Source organism: Aythya marila (genome assembly GCF_965140915.1).
Source record: "Aythya marila genome assembly, chromosome: 9".
Taxonomy (NCBI): Eukaryota; Metazoa; Chordata; class Aves; order Anseriformes; family Anatidae; genus Aythya; species Aythya marila.
Window position 1 is genome coordinate 11852560 of NC_139050.1, and position 21171 is coordinate 11873730.

At 50.6% G+C, this 21171-nt stretch overlaps 1 protein-coding gene across 2 annotated transcripts; it reads left to right on the forward strand.

Moving 5' to 3' along the window:
- The first annotated feature begins 457 nt into the window (after positions 1 to 457).
- THAP4 (THAP domain containing 4) lies at positions 458 to 19214 on the forward strand. Of its 2 annotated transcripts, XM_082767393.1 has the most exons (6): positions 458 to 572; positions 886 to 2042; positions 11765 to 11924; positions 14324 to 14433; positions 15709 to 15812; positions 18887 to 19214. In XM_082767393.1, the coding sequence occupies exons 1-6, from the start codon at positions 496 to 498 to the stop codon at positions 19004 to 19006; spliced, it is 1728 nt and encodes a 575-aa protein (XP_082623519.1). In that variant the 5' UTR covers positions 458 to 495; the 3' UTR covers positions 19007 to 19214. The 2 variants fall into 2 exon arrangements, with proteins under 2 accessions (XP_082623519.1, XP_082623520.1); XM_082767394.1 differs by lacking the exons at positions 458 to 572; positions 886 to 2042 and adding an exon at positions 5305 to 5778 and having other exon boundaries at positions 18887 to 19211.
- The last annotated feature ends 1957 nt before the right edge of the window (positions 19215 to 21171 follow it).

The following is a 21171-nucleotide window of genomic DNA, read 5'->3' on the forward strand; positions in this document are numbered from 1 at the left end:
GGGTGTTCTGCTGGTGCTGCGCGGTGCCTGAGGGAGCTGCCTGCCACGAGCGCGCCCGGAGGATCCCCGTGACATGGGCGCGTCCATCTTGTTGTACGGCACCCGCCGAGCTCCGCCCTCAGGACGGCAGCCCCCCTCTCCCGACCCGCTCAGCCTCCACGTCCCGAGCCCGTCCCTCGGGAGTCGCCGCCCGGTAGCACCGATGAGGCAAGCGAGCGGCGCCGGGCCCCCCTACACCTCCCTCATCCGCCGCTCCGTACGGCAACCCCTCAGCCAAGATGGCGGCGGCCACACGGCGGCCGCCATGCTGGCGCGGCTGCCGGCGGCGCCGTACGGAGCCCCGCTGCCCAGGGCGGAGGGGTGACCTGGCTCCGCCATCTTGCTGTACGGCTGGCGGCGGCCGGGCCGGGCCGGGCCGGCGGGGGGGGGGGGCGGGAGGAGGAGGAGGAGGAGGAGGAGGAGGAAGGCCGGGGCGGGCCCGGCCGCCGGCCGGAGATGGTGATCTGCTGCGCCGCCGCCAACTGCTCCAACCGGCAGGGGAAGGCGCACCGGGGCGCCGTCTCCTTCCACAGGTGAGCCCGCGGGGAGCGGGGGGCGGCTCCGCCACGCTCCGGGCTCCGCTCGGACCCCCTCGGGGCCCCGGGGGGCGGCTGCGGGCGGCGGAGCCCCCGCGGCTCTTTGTTGTGCTGCGGCGCCCCCCGAGCCCCGGGGCTGCGCCCACCCGGCGGGGAGGGGAAGGGCAGGGCCCCCCTGACCCCCCCCCGACCCCCCACCCGGCCTCCCCCCGGCCCCCGCCGCCGGGTCCCAACTTTTTGGGGTGCGGCCGAAAGTCGGGCGCCTGCATCGCCCCTGAACGCTCGGCCTGTTTGTGCCTCCCGGCTGTAGGTTCCCCCTGAAGGACTCGAAGCGCCTGATCCAGTGGCTGAAGGCTGTCCAGAGGGACAACTGGACCCCCACCAAGTACTCGTTCCTCTGCAGCGAGCACTTCACCAAAGACAGCTTCTCCAAGCGGCTGGAGGACCAGCACCGGCTGCTGAAGCCCACCGCCGTCCCCACCATCTTCCAGCTCGCCGAGAAGAAGCGCGACAACCTGGATTATGTCAGAAGCAAGAGGAAACTAGCGAGCCAGGTAGCGCTGCAGGATGGGGAGGACCCGAGGGAAGGAGGCCGTGAGGTAGCCCAGAGGACCTCCTCTCCTGACCAGGACTTTATGGTGATGCAAGGGGCGAACGAGATGGAGGAGGCGACTCTGCAAGAGGACATCGAGTCGATGTCCGAGGAGGAAGAGCATCTCCACAGCCAGCTGGAAGGCCCTCGGAGAAGGACGTTAGGGGATAATTTAGTGGCAAAGCCTGGACCTCAGAAAAAGCCTGACAGATCTTCCGTGGAGGCCTGTCCTAAAACCACCTGGACGGGGAGTTGGATAGCTGACAGGAGTGGCATATCGGCGGATGACTTCACGCCTCCCGCCTCTGGTGCTTGCAAGTTCATCGGCTCCCTTCATTCTTACAGCTTTTCCTCCAAGCATGCCCGAGAGAGGCCGTCTTTCCCAAAAGAGCAGCTAGAAAGGAAAAGGCCAAAGAGAGACGTGGAACCAAGCTGCAGCAGCAATCTCATGGGACACGATAAGACTGTCACAGAAGACTCCCCCACTTCATCCCTCACCGCGACCCCTCAGAAACCTTCCCAGAGTTTGTCGGCATCCCCAGCAGACCTGACCCCTCAGCCTGCTGCTGAGGCTGTGGTGGGGCAGAAGGGGGACACGGATGCCAACCCCATGTCGATCAACGAGGTCATCATGTCGGCCTCGGGAGCCTGCAAGCTCATTGACTCCCTCCACTCGTACTGTTTCTCCTCCAGGCAAAGCAAAAGTCAGGTGTGCTGCTTGCGTGAACAGGTGGAGAAGAAGAATGGGGAGCTGAAACTGCTGAGGCAGAGGATCAGCCGCTCGGACAGTCAAGTCAGGAAGCTGAAGGAGAAGCTAGACGAGCTGAAGAGGATCAGTTTCCCTTACTTGAACAGCCTGCTATCACAGGACTGTGGTCAGTATTTGCAGCGTCCTTGCGTTCAGGCAGAATTCATCATTTTCGTAACAATAAGAGGCTGTTTAAGTTAGAGGTAATAGCAATGCAGTCAGTTAAAGACAGGGGAAAGGTGTGTTTTTGGAAAGGGAAGTAGTAGCTCGTGCTAGGCCAAGAGACGCAAGTGAAAGAATTGGGCAGGTTTTGGGGCGCGTGAGCTATTTCTTGTATTCCACAAGCCTGTTGGTGGTGGTTGGTTGTTTTTTTGCCCTGACAGTGTTGGCTGTTTGGTACAAGTTACCGCTGCGCTCTCCAAACTTTGCCTCCTCGAAGTTGCAAATAGCACGCGTTGTTTCTGTAAAGCTTTCCAAGGTGATGGGGCACAAAGTTAGGTTGTGGTGTGGAGGACAACTCCTGTGATGATTTTTTTTTTCGTTTTCTTCCTGGATTATTTTAGCTTGTTCATCTGTGACATGATTTGGAGAGTGTCTGTGAAATTTTTCTGTGTCTTAACGAGCTGTCACGAGCAGAAGGCGTTTGGGAAGAGCTGTTGTTGTCTTCTCTAGTGATGTGAGAAGTGTTTCTGATCTTGGATTTCATGTGCTGTACTCAGTGCTTGGGATAGAGGAAATCTAAGTGAGGTAGCAGGTCTCAGATACGACTGTCATCGTGCATGTTGACGCCGTTCTTCTTGACTGAAATACTGCGTTCAGTTTGATAATTTCCGCCCTCAGAAGGCAGAAGGCAGGAAACAGATAATAGAGTGCGAAGAGATAGGGAATGACTTCTCTATCAGTAAAATAATAATAAAAAAAAAAAAGTGAAACACCTGAAAATACAGGGGAGCTCAACGAGGGATGAGGCGGCGTGAAATTCTGTTACCGAGAAGTCAGATCAGGCCCTACCCCTTTCTATTGCAAGAAGAGTGATTTAATACAGAGCTTTTGAACAATGACAGAACTTTTGCAGAGTGACTCCAGTTGCTAGATGTAATTTGGGGGAAAAGCCTGGAAGGCTTTAATGGTATTTGGTGGTTGTGTGGCTGCGTAGGGTTACTTTGTGAAGGATGAGTGACCCGGGGCTTTCTTGAAGCAGCTTCCCAAGGATGGCTAGGTGTGCTGGAAACTCATGCCGAGGTAATTCTCCCCTCTGCATCCGTTGGGAGGTTCCTCCTTGTTTTCTGAAGCCGCGTGGTAGTAGGCATGGTTGGGAACATGGTCCTGGAGCAGGCAGATGCACTCTCTTACAGCATGGCCTGTTTCCTCACTCAAGTGCAGGAGAATAAATCCCAGCAAAGTTCTCCCAGGCTGACCCAGCGCTACTTTCTCCACATGTTTGTAATTTTCCAGTGGAAAGCTCGTGCTTTGATTTGGGTAGAGGGGGAAAAGATTTTTTTGCTGCAGTAGGAAATCAGCGTGGTCTTATTTGTGCCTTCCTGTCTGCAGTTCTATGCTGCTTTGGTGTCAGACTAAAGGAAATGACTAAATACAAAATTAGGGTTCCGTAATTAACATTCGTAAGTATACCTATAAAGAGAGAAAGAATTTGTCTGGCAGTGTTGAAATGTGTGCAGTGAGATGCTGGTTGCAAGGAGAGTGTCCTGAATGTTGGTGTCCTTTTTTTTCTAGGAAGTACTACGATTTTGTTTTCTTTCTTGAGGCAGATGTTCTAATATGTACATGAATGAGAACAGGAGAATGGCTCAGTAAGAATTTTGTAAGAACATAAGAATTGCATCTTCAGTTTTATAAGGTGAAATGTCTTTTTTTTTTTTTTTTTTTTTAAATGAAGTGATCGACTCGTTACCCATTCTGCTATCTCTTATCAACAACACTAGAGACCAACGTGAGAAAATCAAATCATTTTGGTGATTGTAGCTCTAGGCGATGAGAAGTTCTTAGGGAACCATTCTGCTGGTGACTTTTCTAGGGCTTTGTTAGGGGCTGGCCAGCTTTTTAATTTCGTCCTGGTGCTCTTCTGCTTTGCATTATTTTTTTCTTGTGCTCTCCGTAATAGTTTATGGCAGTCAAAATACCTGATTAAGCGCAGCTGACTGCTGTTGGGCAGAGCCTGTTTTAGGCGCAGACACTAAATTGCACTCTGATGCAAAACTGAATTGAAGAGGGCTTTTTGGTATTCATAAAAGCGGAGGTAACAGGTATTAGGTTAATAATAATTATGGTCTTTATTAGTAGCTACATTTCAGTTGTCCTAAATCATACGGTGCGTGGATGAGGTGATGTTAATAGCTATAAACCTGAGCCTGCAATTTCTTTTTTTTTTTTTTTTTTTTTTTTTTTCTAAAGCCGGTGCCTTGGGGATGGGGAGCGTGAGGAAGGTACGCGGCTGGGCTGACTTGGCAGGTTGCTGCCTGTTTACCTCCTGACTCCAGCGTGCTGCCGGCTGTCCTCCCCGCTGCCGCCCGATGTCCGGCTGCGTGCACGAAATTCGGAGCAGAGGGATGTGTTTTTGGCCCTCCAGTGAGATCACTGCCTGGTCTCAGTACGAAGGCCTCTTAAAAGCGCTGGGTGCTGCTTTTGGATGGGCTGCGTGCTGGGCTCACCGGGCAGTCCGTGCGATCTGTGCCGTGGATCTGGTTAGCAAGTGTTGTGTTTTTAAGGTTTTCTGATGGTCCCCTGCATGTTTGGATGGCTTACAGCCTCAAGCTGTGAGCGTATCAGGCCGGACAGCCACGTTTTTTGTCTGGAAAAGCAGAGAATGGGATGCCCAAGTGCAGAGCAGCGATGCCCGAAGTGTTACCCCACGGCGATGCTGCTGTCTGCTACGAGGCCCTGTGATTCCTGCCGCGTGTATCTCACCTGGCACCTCACCGGTCGGGCAGCTCCTCCTGCCCACCGTTCTCGGCTGAAATGCTCCTCCAGCTGCATGAGGAGGTTCCTGCTGGCTGCAGCCAAGTGACAGCCGTTGGGAAGGAGCAGATTCCTGCAGACTGCTGCACACGCGGTCCCTGCCAGCCGCACAGAGTGACTCAGTCCGGGTGAGTTCGCCTCACAGCACGCTCAGGCTGTCATGGTGCACAAAGGTGGCCTTTCCCAGCCTTGCAGGGCAGGGAGATCAACTCACTTGTTTCAGGAAACCCCCTGGGTTTTCTGCACGGCTGCTGCAGCGACGCTTTCTGTGCTGAACTTGGAATTTGCTTGCTTGTTTGGTAGGAACACGATTCCTTCTGTTTCGTGGGCCATCTCTGGCGTCTTCAGGCCAGTGGCTGAGAAATGTTTTTGACAGGGCATGGCTGGACATGGTGCACCAGGCAGAGCAAGATTAGACACATTTTCCACAGAACAAGAGGATGCACTGGGAGAAATTAGGGAGAGAGTGAGCAAAAAAACACGGCCTCAATGTCCTGGGGAAGGTGAGCTGGGAGGAACATGGACTGCAAAGGAAGGGGAGGCAATTCAGCATGCTCCTGTTCAGCACACATAGCATCTAACCAGCTAGTTCTGCTGGAAGCCCTCTCAGCTCTGCTGGTTGCATCATGTTCCTGAAGCCAAAACGAAGATGCTGCTTTCACGAGGTCACGTTGCCTTCACGCCCTGCTGTTCGATCCTTCTGTAAAACTACATCTCCCAGCAGGCTCTAGGTTAACTTTCTTACCTCATCGTGAGATCACTTCCCTTATAGCCATCTTATCAAGCAAGTGCAGAGCACTTTCTGGTGAGCAAAGGTGGTTAGAGAGCTAGACCAAGCGATAGGAAAATAACTCTGCACGCTATGGCCAGCAGCGGAGCAAACGCAGGTAGGATTCAATGCGCTTAAAGTATATGCGTTTCTCAGAGAGGTAGAGTTCAAATTCAGCATGCAGAGCTTACGTGGAGCCCGTTCCAAACTCCATGTCTGCTTTCATGAAGGTCATGTTAAAGGCAGGAGATTCGCGAATTGGGTCCACGTGGCAAACAATCAGAATTTTGCTAAGTATCCACTGGAAATGTTTCTTTCCAGTTTAGATTTGTTTCTTAGTATTTGTACAAAACCTCATAGAAGTGCAGTTGTTTATAATGCTTTCTACGTGCGGATGAAGGATAATAGGTGAGCTTTGGGAACACAGGCAGGAGACAGACCTGAACATTAAACATGGTTTTGTGCGGAACTGGAGACCCGCTGCCTCTTCAGCAGAAGCATTTTCCACCAAGGTGCCGAGAGACTTTGGCTTGTTTTGCAGAAAGAAGTTGTAAAGCTGTGTTCCTCGGTGTCAGTGGGAAGAGATGTGAGGGGGTGCGAGAAAGAAAAATACATTTATGCTGGAATGGCAGGTGCTGATCACAGCTCTTCTGCCTTATCTACCTGGAGAAATGGATGGGAAGGGCTGGGACGGAGGGTTGGTCAATAAAGCCCTACAAATATTGAAGGATAAAGTAAGCAAGGAGTGAGATAAGGAGCAGGAATATGTGCACAGAGGTTGAGTGGGGCCAAATCTGTGACAAGGTGTCAGGAGAGAGGCTGGGTGAGGACTTCCAGCACCTGCAGCCCGTGCATGTGCTGCCCTGGGGCTGACAGGCTCCAGTCACCAGTGGGGTTCTGCGTGGCTCTGATATAGGGCCAGCTCTCTTTCATGTCATCATAAATGGACCTGGGTACAGGACTTGAAAGTATACTTTGTGTGCAGACAACATTAAGTTGTGAGAACTGGTTGACTCTGAGGATGGAGAGGCCTTGCAGAGACGTGGACAAATGTGAGGGCTGAGCAATTACCAACAATATGAAGGGAGCGAGTGCTGGATTCCGTGCCTGGGAAGGGGCAACACTGGCTGTACCTACAGGCTGGGGGATGAGAGGCTGGAGGGCGGCCCTGCAGAAAGAGATCTGGGGGTTGTGGTCAACAGCAAGGTGAAAATGAGCCCTGGCAGCCAAAAGGGCCGGCTGGCAGGCAGAGGGAAGGGATCGGCAGGGAGCATCCCACTGCGCTGCCTGACGCTGCCTCACCTCGAGTGCCGTGAGCTGTTTGGGGTGCCACAACATAAGGAGATAGAGCTGTTAGAGAGCCTCCAGAGGAGGGCTACAGGGATGGTGAAGGGTTCGGAGGAGAAGATGTACGAGGAGCAGCTGAGGGCCCTGGGTTGTTCAGCCCCGAGCAGAGCAGGCCGAGGGGAGGCCTCATGGCGGCCTGCAGCTCCCTCCGGAGGGGAGCAGAGGGGCAGGTGCTGAGCTCTGCTCTCTGGGGACAGCGACAGGACCCGAGGGAACAGCATAGAGCTGGGACAGGGGAGGGTCAGGATGGGGGTTAGGGAAAGGGTCTGCACCCAGAGGTGGTCAGGCACTGGACAGGCTGCCCAGGGCAGTGGTCACGGCATCAAGCCTGCCAGAGTTCAAGAAGCATTTGTACAATGCTCTTGGACATAGGGTTTGATTTTTGGGTGGTCCTGTATGGAGCCAGGAGTTGGAGTCGGTGGTCCTGGTGGGTTCCTTGCAACTTGGGATATTCTGTGATTCCGTGCCAGAGGTGAGCTGCCTCGAGCATCACTGGAGCAGCTGGACACGCAGCGAGCTCCCCTCCTCTCCTGCCCTGTCAAGCTGAGTGAGTGGGGACAAGCGATTGCACTTCTGTGTGTGTGTGTGTCTCAAGGTCTGTGATCTGTGAGATTATCAGCTGTGTTATCTTTTCAAATGCTGATTAGCTAACCCTAAACGATATTATCTCTTAGGCTGTCTAGGTTTTTAGGTTCACTCTTTCACAGGAGCATGCTTCAGGAATAGTGACTGCAAGACTGTGGCTGTCGGATGGATTCAGGGTAGAAATTTCCTGTAGGAATTCCAGCTTCAGGACCAGGTTCATCAGGAGATGGCCCTTCCACTGTCCCCGCGGAGAGAAAGGAGGTTGGAAGGGGGAAAGCAAGACCTGTTGCTTCCCTGTTTTCTGCATCTTTTTTCTGTGGTCTGTTTTCTGTTGTGTTTTTTCTTTTCCCCTAATGGCCTGTTCAGCTTGTGGATTAAGCATTAATTTCTGAAGTCAGTGGGCAATGACTCACACACAAATACAATAGCTGGTGACTAGGAAGCAATGAAAATGCTAACTAAGGAAAACTTGAAAGAAAGTAAAACATACATTGAGGTAAGCTTTCTTTAGGATGTTTGGGTTTCCCATAACAGTGGGTAATTTTACGAATCTGTTTTCCCTGTGTTTTGTACTGAAGAAGTCTGGTAGTGACTGCAGACACTGGGACGTTTTACCACAGAGGCAGTAACAGATTGGTGCTTGGTTATGAAATTAATTACTAATAGAGGGCATAAGATGCGAATTTGTGAATGTAATCACATTTTCCCCCCTCAGAACAGGGATGGAGTTGGAGCATGTCAGCTCTAGGAGTGCTTCACTGGCTTGCTGGGAGGGAGCAGCAGCAAGTGTAAGGGGTACAACGCTGGAGGGGGGCAGCAGGGAATGAAGCCACCTTCTGTACCTAATCGGGCAAAAAGTGCCCAGAACAAGGCTGCTCCTTAATTACTGGAATGTTGCTGATGATGGCTTAAGTCTAGTGAGTGTCTTGGATGAAGAAAGGACTGCAGGAAGCTGCCCAGTTGCTGGCTGTAGTCACCACACCTTGAAGATGGAAGATGCCCTGTGAGATTTTCTTTTCACTTAAGTTTCGTGCAGCGAGTGTTCCCCGGCTTAGGAGAAACAGGTTAGCTGTCTCGTTAGCAGCCAACTGGCTGCTCGCTCTGCAGTTTTGCTGATAAAAACCATGCAGGGATTCGTGCCAGCGTAGCTCTGTGTGCCAGGGATCACACTGCAGAGCCACGCTGGCTGAGGCCTGCGCAGACATGGCCTGGGGCATCGCTCGGCCGCTTTGGCAGGGAGACAGCATCGTCCCTCGCTGCACAGCGTGGGCAGCCAGGTACAGCCAGACTTCGCTACCGTGCGGGGAGAGATTTGACTTCTAAACCCCTGTGGATGGGAAGGAAGTGGAAACAACCCCTCCGCAAGCCCGGAGGGATGCAGCGAGGTCAGAAGGTGAAGCAGAGCTGACTTGTGTCCCCAGGACCTGGGCACAGCGGTCTCGGGGGGGAAAGCGTGGCCTGAACGACTTCCTGAAGAAACGAGATCTAGGTGATCATGTTGCTGGTCACGTTGCTGTGGTTTTTGTCTCCCCAGCTGTTACCACGACTTTTAGATGTGGTGGTTGACTTCGTTTGGGTTTTGTAGAGGAGCAGACATCTCGAGGTGCTGGGAAGAGCTTCAAGAAAAAAATGTATAATTTGGGAGGGGAGAGTGACACCGTGAATGTCCTTATTAAGGAAGAGGCTGTAGTGTGAGCTTACTTTTACACAGAAAAGAAACTGTGCACGTGGACACACAAGGACCAAGATTTGCTTCATCAGTCTTGCAAAGACGCTGTCTGAGGCTTTAAATGTGCAGAAGGGAGGACAGCGTGTCTTGCAGTGCAAGCTCCCAGAGGCGGTTTGTATTTCTTGTTATTCTCAGGCGCTTGCCTACTGCTGTGGCTTAAAACGTGTTTGTAGAAGTGAACCATGAATGCAGATTGTTAAAGAAGAATTTGCATGCGCCTCCTTCAATGAAATTCCTCTTGACAGAGACCGCATCCCCGAGTCTGTGTTACAAACAGAGCAGCTCAGTAGACAGATGTTTTCCACTTTCCTCTGTAAAATTATTTATTGCTACAATAGTCTTCCATTTACTTAACCGTGACATAAGAAGCAATTTTTTTATTTTTTTTTTTTTAATCACCTTTCTTTTCTGATGCCCTCAATCAGCCTTTCTGCCATCAGCCTCCCCGCTATTGCTCTTCTGCCCTTTCAGTCCAGCTCTCTGGCACAGCAGGCTGCTGGAGGTGATAACAGAACTTAGTCCGAAGTCCGATGCCAAAGGTAAGAAGCAGCAGCGTGCAGGAAGCGATCAGGAGGTGCTCATTCCCCTGTGCATCACTGGGTCTCTCTCCAGTCCTTATTCCCACAGCGCAGTTGGTAAGCAGGAGAAAATGAAGTGCTCTGTCACAGAGGATGGAAGCTGTGCTGGTCCTAGGCTTTGTTGCCATCTCCTGGCCCAGAAGAGGGCAGCAGCAGCTCAGGCTGCCGTCTCTGCTGACCCTTCCAAAGCTTTGCTCTTCCCTTCCGTGGGGAGGCTTCAGGGCCTGCAGAAAGCTGGGAAGGAAAAGCAACGTGTGCGGGCTGCAAGGTGAAGACAGATACCAGGTGGACAAGGTGGTGGTGCTGTCTGTGCTCACACAGCCTGCTCTGAGACTGCAGGTGGGAAGGAAAAGTGCTAGGAAGCAGTCTGGAGGTATTTAGTTTCTCAGAGGAATAATTTTGGACTTCAGTTGCTGGTAATCACTGTATTAAAGTCGCTGTATTCACTGCACCAGAAAATAGCGTGCTCAAGCTCGTGTTTTCTCAGGTTGCTTCTCCTGCAGAGTACATGAGGGTAAAGGAGCTAGCAGCGTCTCGAAGACTTGCTAGTCGTCGTTCTGTCTTTACACTTGCTGTGAGAGAATAAAGAATAAAAGTGGCTGGCTTTTACTGGTGAAAATTCTGTTCCTCTACTTTGGCATCCTAGTGTGACCTCTCCAGTCTTCCTTGCTTGGTCTTTTTTGCTGGCTGGGTTTGAGCACAGTGAAACTCGGACCATTTTTTGTTTAGGGCACCATTTCTCCTTGCAGCTGAGTCCGTGCCTTCTAGACCAGCCAGACAGGTAGCTTATTCCTGCACTAGATGATATCACTAGGTGTGGAAAACACCCGGTTAGCCCCTGGCCTGCCGCTGCCTGTCGTTTAGCACACGAGTGGGAGGAGGGCGTGCTTTAAGCCGACTTATTCAGCTGCATAATGGAGCCAGCCTGGATTTTGCAGTGGGCCCCCTCATCTCTATTTGTGGAGGTCTTTCCTAGGATCATGTGGGTGCTGTATCACTTTCCCTGTTTACATCGTAGGAAAGGATCTGCTTTGTGGTTCACATGACTTTAAAGCGTCTGTCTCAATTTCTCTCCCCATTTTTTTTTCCAGCTCACACCCTGTGAAATCATAGCAAAATGCAAAACTGTTGCTTATCAAAGCTCTTCTGAAATGATTCACTAAAGAAGGAGCCTTTTGGCTTTGTGAAGCAGACCTCAGTTGCTTCTTAATAAATGCAGTGATGAATGGGAGTACCTTTCTCTTCTGTTTTTTGCTTTAATTTATGTGCACAACTGTCTTTAATACCTTTCAGTGAGCCTTAGTCCAGCACCCAAGCAGAGCAATTTCTGAACTATCTCTACCTCTTTTTACAAAAGTACAGCTCATTGTTAATCTCTAAAAAAAAAATTACAGGTACACTTTGATTTTTGAATATGGATGCTGCCTGACTTTCCTCTGAAGTGAGAACTAATTTCCTTGGGCTCCAAAACAAACAGGAGCAGCCCGTCCTTAGTGCTTGAGAAAAATCGGGGCCAGAGCACTGGGGATCTGTCACTGATACCGTTTATCATGCTTCATTCTTTACCCTGAGATTTCAGACTTCTCCTTTCCTGTGTGTCAAAGGGAGGGGACTTTCCCTTTGGGTTGGTGCTAGAGAGGGGGCAGAAAGGCACTGCCGGGAGTAGTGCCCTGGGGGAGGCCACGAGCAGGTCTGAAAACAGAGTTACTCTCCTTGCACCTTGGAGCTGACTGCTCTGGAGCAAAGCGTTCCTGATGCACTGGACCATTTCTGAGGTGTTTCATGTCCTTCCTCCACCCAGCTGTTAACAGCAAGCTGTAGGGCAGGCCCACAAAATGTCTTCATTCTTTCCTCTTCCTCCGCAGAGACTCCCCAGCTGAACCCCGTGATGGAGCCCCTCTCCTGGATGCTGGGCACCTGGCTCTCAGACCCCCCGGGGGACGGCACCTTCCCCACGATGAAGCCGTTCCAGTACCTGGAAGAAGTGCACATCTCTCACGTGGGGCAGCCCATGCTCAACTTCTCGTAAGTCCTGAGGTTTGTCAGTGCTGGCGGCAGCTTTTGGATCGGAGCAGGTGTGGCTGCAGTGAGATTTGGTGGTTGCATTTCTTTTCCAGTTCCAAAATAAACCAGTTTTCATCTACCAAATGAGACGATGTAGCAGCATGTAGCTGAGTGGTCTGCTTTTTTTTGGGGGGGGTGTTTTCCTTTAAAACTGCTGATAAATTGGTGAGCTGTCGTGTTGTGCTGCACACCCGCCATCAGTGGCCGTTCACTAGCCTGTACCTAAATGAACCGTGCGACTCCACAGAGCTTTTCAGAAGTGAGTTCACACCTCTGGCGTTGAGGCGTTTGTGTAGAGGGTCAGGACTGTGACCGTGGCACAACATGCAATTCTTGTGGCCTGCCACTCTTCAGGGTTACACAGTGAGAAGCAACAGAAGGTGCTGGGATCAGCAACGAGATTGGCCCCATCCTGAACACGAACATCCCTATAGTTTGGGCAAATTCAGTGCCTGGCTTTGAAAGGTCAGTGATCCTTCCACTTTAACATGCTGTGCATGTGTGTTAGCCAAAAAATGTTGTCCTTATGGCCAGATAAGACACCATTCCTGTTGCTGGTGGTGGCTGTTTAATTAGAAATGAATCCTCAAGTAATAGTTTACCCTACAACCACCACCACTCTGCTTTGTCAGGCTGACACTTAACGGATATAAATGAAGGCACAGTGACACAGCCAACGGGTTTGTCCATTTTAAACTGTGGTCCTCAGTCTTCACCAATGTGAAAAATTTGAGAAAAATTAAGTGTTCAGCAAGCTGTATTGGATATCAGGCAGCCAGCTTAACTGCTTTGTTTGCAAATAATTGTTCAAAGAGAAATACAAAATCTGGAGGAGGAGAAGTGCCATGTTAGCCAACAGCTCAGCGCTGATCCTTTGGCTGGGAGGGTTGAGATGGAAAGGCTGTTGCTTTGAGAACCAGAGAAAGGAATAATTACAAGATGCTGACGTTGTGTGAATGGTACCTGCATTCCTGGTGCGCGCCGCTGTTGCGGCAGAGCTGTTCAAGGCCTGATATTTTTAGTTCAGTTTCCAAAAGAAACAGGGCTCCGACAGTCGTGCTCTACACCCAGCATGTCCCGACTCCAGCTTTTGGTCACTCGCTGGTCTGAGTTGTATTCCTTTGCTGAGGAAATTCAGCTCAGAACTGCTAAACTCTGGGAGGCTTTGGGGAAATGGGCAGGCTTGGAGGTGAGGTACCCAGCTCCTCCCTGGCTCCTCAACCAGCGCCCCAGACCGTTACAAGACAAGCCACACGTGTCCCAGACACTCCAGGCACTGACAGCAGCCTGAAGTTAATTCCCCCTTTGATTCTGGACAGTCTCAGCATGATGCACGACTCCCCAGGGTGCGCTAAGTGCAGAGCACACAGGCTGGGATGCTAGGGCAGTCCTTAGCATAGCCACGGTCCTGCACTGCTGGTACCGGGCACTCCTGGTCCTTGTCACCGTGTGGTTGGGAGGAGACAGCCTACGTATAGAGACACAGCCAAGCCGGAGGAGTCATTTTGTGCCCAGAGGATGCCAGAGAGCCAGAAGCAGTTGTAAGCCCCCAAATTCTGTAACAGAGTGCCTGTGCTGTGCTCCTCCTTCCTTGCTTCCAGTTTCCTTTTGTGTTTCCTTTTGGGAGATGGCAACTTTGAGCTCTTACTTCACGTAGGAAGCCCTTTCTTTGGCTTTTTGGCTCTCGGTGTTTCCTCACTAAATAACTGCTTCAGCTCACTGTGTGGTTTCATTCAGTTACCTGTGTAGGCTCAGGAGTGCTGTAGCACTAACGCAATATACGATCGTGTGTAATAATACGTAGGTATTGCCCGTGATATGGCTGACCAAATGTACAGCTGTAAGGCATTCTGAGGAGTAAACAAGCATCCAAGCTGATTTTTTTTTTCTTTTCAAGATGGGAAGAAATAAGTCTGCAGTGTTATTGCCTGCAGCATGTAAGGTACAAAGAAAAAAGCTGACAGATCTTAAAAAATTTAATAAAGATGATATTGTAAAGCCAGCTACTTGTTTGAGAGAAGGAAATTAGCGAGAGTATGGCTTCAGCATCAGCGACATGTCTTACTGTAACCCAAGGGAGTTTCTAAGCTAGTAGTTAGAGAGACCCAGGAGCTGTGGAAAATCAGAAGCCTGAACTTAAATAATGACTTCCAGCTCTGAGGTCTGGCTGTGCACATAAAGGAACTGTCTTTTTACACACTTATGTCTTCCAACCGTGAAGTATTGTCAGTCTCTTATTCTTCAAATACAGGCAGTCACGTGGTTAAATAAAATACAGTTTTCCCTGAGATGAAACTAGGCCAAACCCTGTGTTTTCAGCGCAACAACTCAGCAATGTTTGTATTCTGATTTCCCCTCAGGTTCAACGCCTTCCATCCAGACACCAGGAAACCAATGCACCGAGAATGTGGGTTCATCCGCCTCAAACCTGACACTAATAAGGTGGCCTTCATCAGCGCCCAGAACACAGGTACTGCCTCTCTGGGGAAGAGAAGAGGTCCTTGTCCTGCGGTGCCATTCATCACTCTTCTAGAAAATTACTGGACCTCTTTAACAGTTCCATTGTGTTTATTTTCACTGTGGGCTCAGCACCAAAGAGCAGCATCTCCCCATCCTGCTGCTAATGAGCTTGAGTCAAAAGCAGCATGTTTCTAGGACTGGCTACATGGCTTTGCCCAGGCAGCAAGGCTTTCTAGCTTTCTCAGACAGGAGAGGACTGCAAATCAAAATATCACTCATGAAGGAGACTTGAGGGATATCCTTTCCTAGAATGGTATGTTGGTATTTATACTTTCTAAAGCTTTTTGAAACAAAAGAACCCCTCAGTTCATTACAAGAACTGCAGCCTGGCCCTTAAGCATGGTAGGTGATAAGTGGCCACTGCCATTCTTGTTGCCTTCATGGTATCCAAGTATGGTTTTGCAGGGAGAAAGGGAGAACTTGAACAGATAAGATGCTCCATTCTCACTGTTCCCGTGAGTTGGCCACAGTAGACCCTGTGGTAGAAACAGAGGGTGTATGCCTCAGGTCATGAGCTCGTCCGTCTGGAGTCCTCCTGTTGCTAGCATAGCAGTTGGACAGCTGCTCTTTCTGAGTTCAGCGTCCCACTTAGATCGTCGGTACTGATGTTACCACTCACCGTGTTTGATTCTGTGGTGCAGAGCAGAGCTTGTGGCCCTGGCAAGGCGAGGCTGTGGTGGTGGTAAACCTCCCGTGCGACCTCTCCTTCCCAGAGTGCTTGGTGTGATTCATACCACAAGTTTCCTATTACAAACCCTGCCTGGCTGCAGCACTGTGACAGGTAGCTTCTCTCCTGTTCCCTTTGCCATGTCCAAGAGTAATCTCAGTGTGGTCCTCTTAGTTCCTAAACTAGGAGAATCTCCCGCTGTCCGGAATTACTGCCTTGGTACTCATTGTGCACCTGGCAGGGACTGAATGAGAGAGAGAACTGCATCTATGTTACATTACAAAACGAAAGAACTTTAAAACCTGGTTAAATAAGGATCTAAAACTAGAGAGCGTGTGCTGAAGGGAAAATTGCCAGTAGCAATGCAATACCTATCGCACAGTGTGAGTAAGTCTGGCTGGATCTTCCAGCATTATGTTTCTGAGGTTGCATGGATTTACAGTTGTTGATATGTGCTAGGTCAAATAAAAATCTTCTTCATCTGTTATATAGCCTAGTAATTGTGACGTTGTTAATTAACCTTTGTAGCCTGGCATTTATGACCTTGCTTCTTATCAGGTCTTGTGGAGGTGGAAGAAGGGGAGGTGAATGGACAAGAGCTGTCTATAGCTTCTCACTCCATAGCCAGGATCTCCTTTGCCAAGAAGCCCCATGTAGAGCAGGTGAGTTCACACTTGGTTAGCAATTCAAATAATATTGCTAGCCCCGGAGGGTGTCTAGTTGAGAGAACAGGCCGATTAATGCTTTAATTACAGATTACCCTCAGGTCTTGGAAATACTGCACAGCATCCTTGCTTATTTTCTGTGTAACAGTTTTCAGAAGCTGCTTCACAGGTTACAAGACGAGAAGGAATCATTCAGATCAGAACTGCCATGCTGAGTCAGACCAGCCAACCCAGAATCCTGTCTCCAGCAAGGGCAGTGGCAGGTCCTTAGGGAAGAGAATAGGAAAGTCTTGTCTGAATAGTAGCACCGAGCCCACTGGAAGGGCCCACTCTGCAGGTATAGATCCCAGCCCTGCTGCTGGATCCTGCAGTCACTGGTCTTCTCCAGGTCTGCCTTCCACACCTGTGAGACAGACCATTCTGGCTATTCCATTAGTCACCAGAGATTTCCTCCTTTGCTGTTTGGTTTTCGTTCAGGAGATCAGAACCATCTGCTGCTGGTAACGGGTCAATACGGGCCCTTCAGAAACCCTCAGCTAAGGTCACACATTGTGAAATAAATTCTTGTTAAAGATGAGTACATCTTGTATTCTTTTATTTGTCTTTTCCTGCTTCAGGAAGCAGCCCTGGTGCAGCACACAGGCTGAGCTGTGGCTGCATCCAGCGTTAGCTGAGGATGTGTTGATGAGGACGAGGTGTTCTGAAGTGAGCAGGAGCGCCAGTTGTGTGCTTGGCAGGCACTGGCTGCCGAAACGGAAGGGATGTGTTAGATACTGGTATTAGGCGCGTGCTGCATGTGTAGGAACAGATGTATTAACGGGGTTGGATGCTGTCTTGGAGCATGCAGACTGGCAACAGCTTCTGGAAGTGCCCTGGAGTGACCTGCACTGGAAATGAACACATTTGCAAAAAACTCTTCTTTTTTTTCCATGTCTTCAAGACAAGCTGAAAGTCTAGAGCAGCAGGAAATCTGGTGTCTTCCTGCTAGCCTGGGTTAGCACGCCCTCATTGCTTGTTATCCCCATGCTCTGACACAAGTTTATCTTGCTGCTTCCAGCACTCGTACCCAGTTTGGTAAACTTCCTCAAACCAAATCTTCCTGGGGTGCAGTGATATGCTGAGGTCACTTTGCAGCAAGCTCTGAGTCTCTGGAGATGTGTGAGAGAGCAGTTTGAGGAAGATCTAGAAAAAGGGATGCTCTCTATTTTTCCAAGTCAAATACTAAATCAGCCAAAGCTATCTTTAAAACAAACAAACAAACAAACAAAAACATTTCTTCTGGAAAATCAACTCAATTTTATTTCTGAAAGAAATGGGACGATTCCATTGTCCTTGGCACGTTACTGCAGTAAAATGGAGGCATTTTGTGAAAAACAGCAGGAATGAATTCCACTTTTGATTCAACTTTCAGAACAATCTTAAAGAGAAGCGCAGAGTCCTCTTTCAGCACTGATGGATGAACCACTCAATGTTAATGTGAACGCGGCTCTTTGAAAAAGGCAATTGCTTTTTTAGCTTTTGTTTAAGGTGAAAGGGAACTGGTAGGAATACTGATGTGTGTACACTTAAGCATATCCACTTGGCAAAAGCCTTATGGGAGCTATTGTTTTGAAAGTGCTTCGTGAATCCTTGGGATTCTTTTTGACTATACTGCACTCCTAACAGTCTTTGCTTTCTTCTTGCTTGTAACACACTGCATTTTAGAAATTTCTAAGTTGGGCTGATTTAAGTAACTGCCAGTTAATCATGCATGCAGGTTATCCTGCTGTCCCCAAGACTTTGTTTCTGTTCATCCCCGGGACTGTGTTCAGCATGGGAAGCACCAAGTGGAACTAGGCACTCTAAACTGTTCTTTTGGATGATGTGCAGCAAATCTGCGCCAAAATCACTTGAAGGGCCAAAGCACTGTGTGTATGGGGGCCGTGCCGGGCTGCCTTCTTAGAGCAGCTGTCACTCGGGGAGCTGCTGTGTCCTTTAAATCATCTGCATTGTTGTATTGTCCTTCTGCAGTGTCGGGCAGCTGGAGCAACACACTGGAGTGTTATTTTGAAGCAAGAGCTGAGGTTTAAATATAATGGTTCCACTTCTCTCCTGCATTCTGTAGACACCTAAGAGCAGGCTTACAACATGTGCTATTCCCAGGCCTGAATTGTTAGGAAGCTGCTGAAAGCTGGGTTCTATTTGCACAGGTCCTAAGTTTTCTAGCTCCACAGAGCAACCGCAGGTTGTCCCTCTGGAGGTTTAGTGCAGTACAAGCAGACTCGCAGCCTGTCAGGTGGAAGGATGAGGAAGACGTTGCCAGCCAATTCCTCTGAGATGGCCAGCAGTGCTTCCTGGGCTGACCCGAGGTCAGAAGGCTCCAGTCCAGCCTCACCATACAGCAAGAACAAAGCCGTTTTCTGTTGCAGTTAAATGCCTTGCAGAGAGTCTGTATGGTTTTTGGAGGCTGCCTTGAAAACATCAGCCAGGACAGGGCATCTCCCTGAGCCTCCAGCCCAGTGCCTGTCTCCTGACAGCCAGGTGTTGGCCTGTCCATACCAAGGGGACGGCAGTGGTAGTGCCAAGACCTTTCCTCTCCCAGCACAGTGGCACCAGGCATGGCACCAATTCGCTAATTAATTTACAGCCACAGCAGCTAATTTTAGCAGAAGTTAATCTGTTTAATGCAGAGTCTTCCTGTTTGTTGACCCCACAAAACCTCCTCACTGAAACCCATCGTCAATCAAATAGAAAACCTGAAGTGGGGAATATAACGTCAAAGCCACACACAAACCTGCTGTTTGAATGTTTTCTTTCCTCAATTAAAAATGCTTAAATTTAAGCAAAGACAAAGGTCAACTGGGGATGATGTTCTTGGGGTTAGACCTGGTATTTTGGAAAGGGCCGCCCCCTCTAGGGGAAAAAGCTACTCATTGTTTTCTTATATGGTTGCAGTGAGTGTAGCCTTTCCACGGGACGTTGACAGCAAAACACAAGTGTAGCAAAGGAAAGGCATAAAGCACAGTTAAGGATTTTTACCTTAGATGCTGTTTGCTTGATTTTATTATTGTTTTTCCTTATCTCCTTTTCAGATTACCAGAAAATTCAGGCTCAATTCTGATGGGAAGCTAGAGCAAACCGTCTCCATGGCAACCACTACGCAGCCCATGACCCAACACCTTCACATCACCTACAAAAAGGTGACGCCGTGATACCCAGAGGGCCAGGGGTCTCCGTGCCGAGGGCGAGGAGCTGGACCTCGTGCCCCGAGAGCAGCGGCAGCTCAGGAACGCAGGACAGCAGAGCCCGGAGCTGGGCGCCTGCGCTCACCCCCGGGCGCTGCGGAGCTGCCCGTGCTGTTGAGAATGTTCCTCGGATGTTCCTGTAATGGTATATAAAAAAAAATAATAATAATAAAAAGCTTTTATTTTTATGGCTGTGTCTTTGGGTGCGATTGCTGAGTGATCCGTGCATCCCTCTGCTCTGGCAGTGGCTACAGAGGGCTTTTTTAACGCGTGTTAGTGTGCTGTGGGGTTGAAGGGGTTGCTGATTCAGCCTTCTGGTCCTTCAGCTGTCATCTGAATGGTGACGCAGACGTGGCAGGGTCATGGGTTTGCATCACGGGGGCTGGCTGTGAGAACTCCAGCTCCTGCCCGATGAAATTCAGCGAGGGAGCACCTCTTGTGGTGGGATGGAGCTGCTGCAGGACCTGCTCCTGATGGTCCTGCTGAGGTGACTTGAAAAGATGTTGGGCTACGCTGTGCTTGCATGGGATGGGGCAGTCCTGGAGGCAAGGACCAGGCCTTCTCTGGCTTCAGTGCAGAGTATCACAAGAGTATGGCTTAAGACCATGAGTCAATGAGCAACAAGAGAAGCTTTAAGTAGTGGGGACTGATCTCAGCCATTCTTTTTTTGAGCTTGGTATTCATGATTCAGCATTTGACCACCATAAAATGTTATCGGGTCCCTCAGCAGTGAGGGCGACAGATCTCGAGCTGCTTCTGGTCTCCAGCAGAGATGAGACAAGAGGTAGAGATATTCACAGTGTGAGAGGTATGGACGGGGAAGGATGGGGTGGGTGTTGAGCTGTCAGAGGTCTGGGTGCCACTGGGAAGGTCGGGCTGGGAGTCACAGGGTCCCAAGGGACTCAGTGCCAGCAGCTGCAGGAGGCTGGGCTTGGGGGGGGTTGCCTTCAGGTGTTGAAGGGAGCTTGAGATGTCACGATCAAACTTTTCCTTACAGCGTGTTTGAATTATATAAACAGAAGAATCTGTGATTTAGAACAATAATGCTGCTTTCATAAGGTTACAGAAAAAATGTGGTGGGGGAGTTTTGTGTATTCAGACATCACTTCGTGAACCATCCAGGGTCAAAGATTTGGCCAAAGGGTGCGTGTTTGTATGTGTCTAGGTGGCCATCAAGGTGGGCCGGCGGCAGTGGTCCCCTCAGAGCCGCAGTCCCCAGGGCATCGGCCGGCCCCGGGGGGGGCAGGAGGTGGGCCCTGTAATGGATCCTCACCGGGCAGTTACCGTTTGAAGGCTTTGATCTCCTGCTTCTTGATTTTATTCCAACCCCTCGATTGAATTTCCCTCATGTAACTGAGCTCCGCTGATACACTCTGCCCATATATAATGGATGGAGGTTGAGTGAGGAAACGCAAACACTGCTGAATATCAGTAACAGGCGTGCGGGCGGCGCCGCGGACCCTGCTGCCCAGGCCTCCTCCCTGCTGGTGCCAACCTTTGGTATGGGCTTTATTAGCACGGGCTTTATTTACTGCTACTAAATACTCCCCCAATCTCCAAAATGTCCCTTTCCAGCGGCAGGAATGGAGCAGAGCACCCAGCCCACCACCAGCAGGGCGATGGGGCCGTGCCCGCAGCCATGGGTGTTGCTGTGTGCTCACAGGATCCCGTACAGCCCCTCGCTGGTGCAGAGACGCCCCAGGGATGTGGCAGGACCAGGCCTGGTGCTGCCACCCGATGCCCCCATCAAATATTAACGTGCCGTGGGCTGTGCTCTGCACAGCAGAGCACACGGCAGACACAGCAGAGCAGGGACCCGCTGCCTCTCCTCCTGCCACGGGGCTTGTGGGGCTCCCACAGCCACAGCTGGGCGTTATCCGGGGCTGGATCATCCCTGCTTGACCCTGAGCTGCCACCAAGCAGTGCGGCGGCTTACAGCAGGACGGTAACCACCAGGTTCTGTATTTCTTCCTTCTCCACGGCGTCCCATTCCCTCCGAAGCCCGTTACTGAAGCGCGCGAGGCCGCCGTATCAGCCGCATCTTTGGCTCTTGCAGCCGCAGCGGGGGAGGCGGGTCGGCAGCTGATGCCGGCCAACACATTTGCTTCACTAATGAGGCTCCTTCCTTTCAA

Excerpts from the sequence above, each read along its gene's own strand:
- THAP4 (XM_082767393.1), top strand. The coding sequence starts at position 496 with ATGGTGATCTGCTGCGCCGCCGCCAACTGCTCCAACCGGCAGGGGAAG. Across the intron at positions 2,043-11,764 it reads CCTGCTATCACAGGACTGTG|AGACTCCCCAGCTGAACCCC; the intron begins GTCAGTATTTGC and ends CTTCCTCCGCAG. Across the intron at positions 11,925-14,323 it reads CAGCCCATGCTCAACTTCTC|GTTCAACGCCTTCCATCCAG; the intron begins GTAAGTCCTGAG and ends ATTTCCCCTCAG.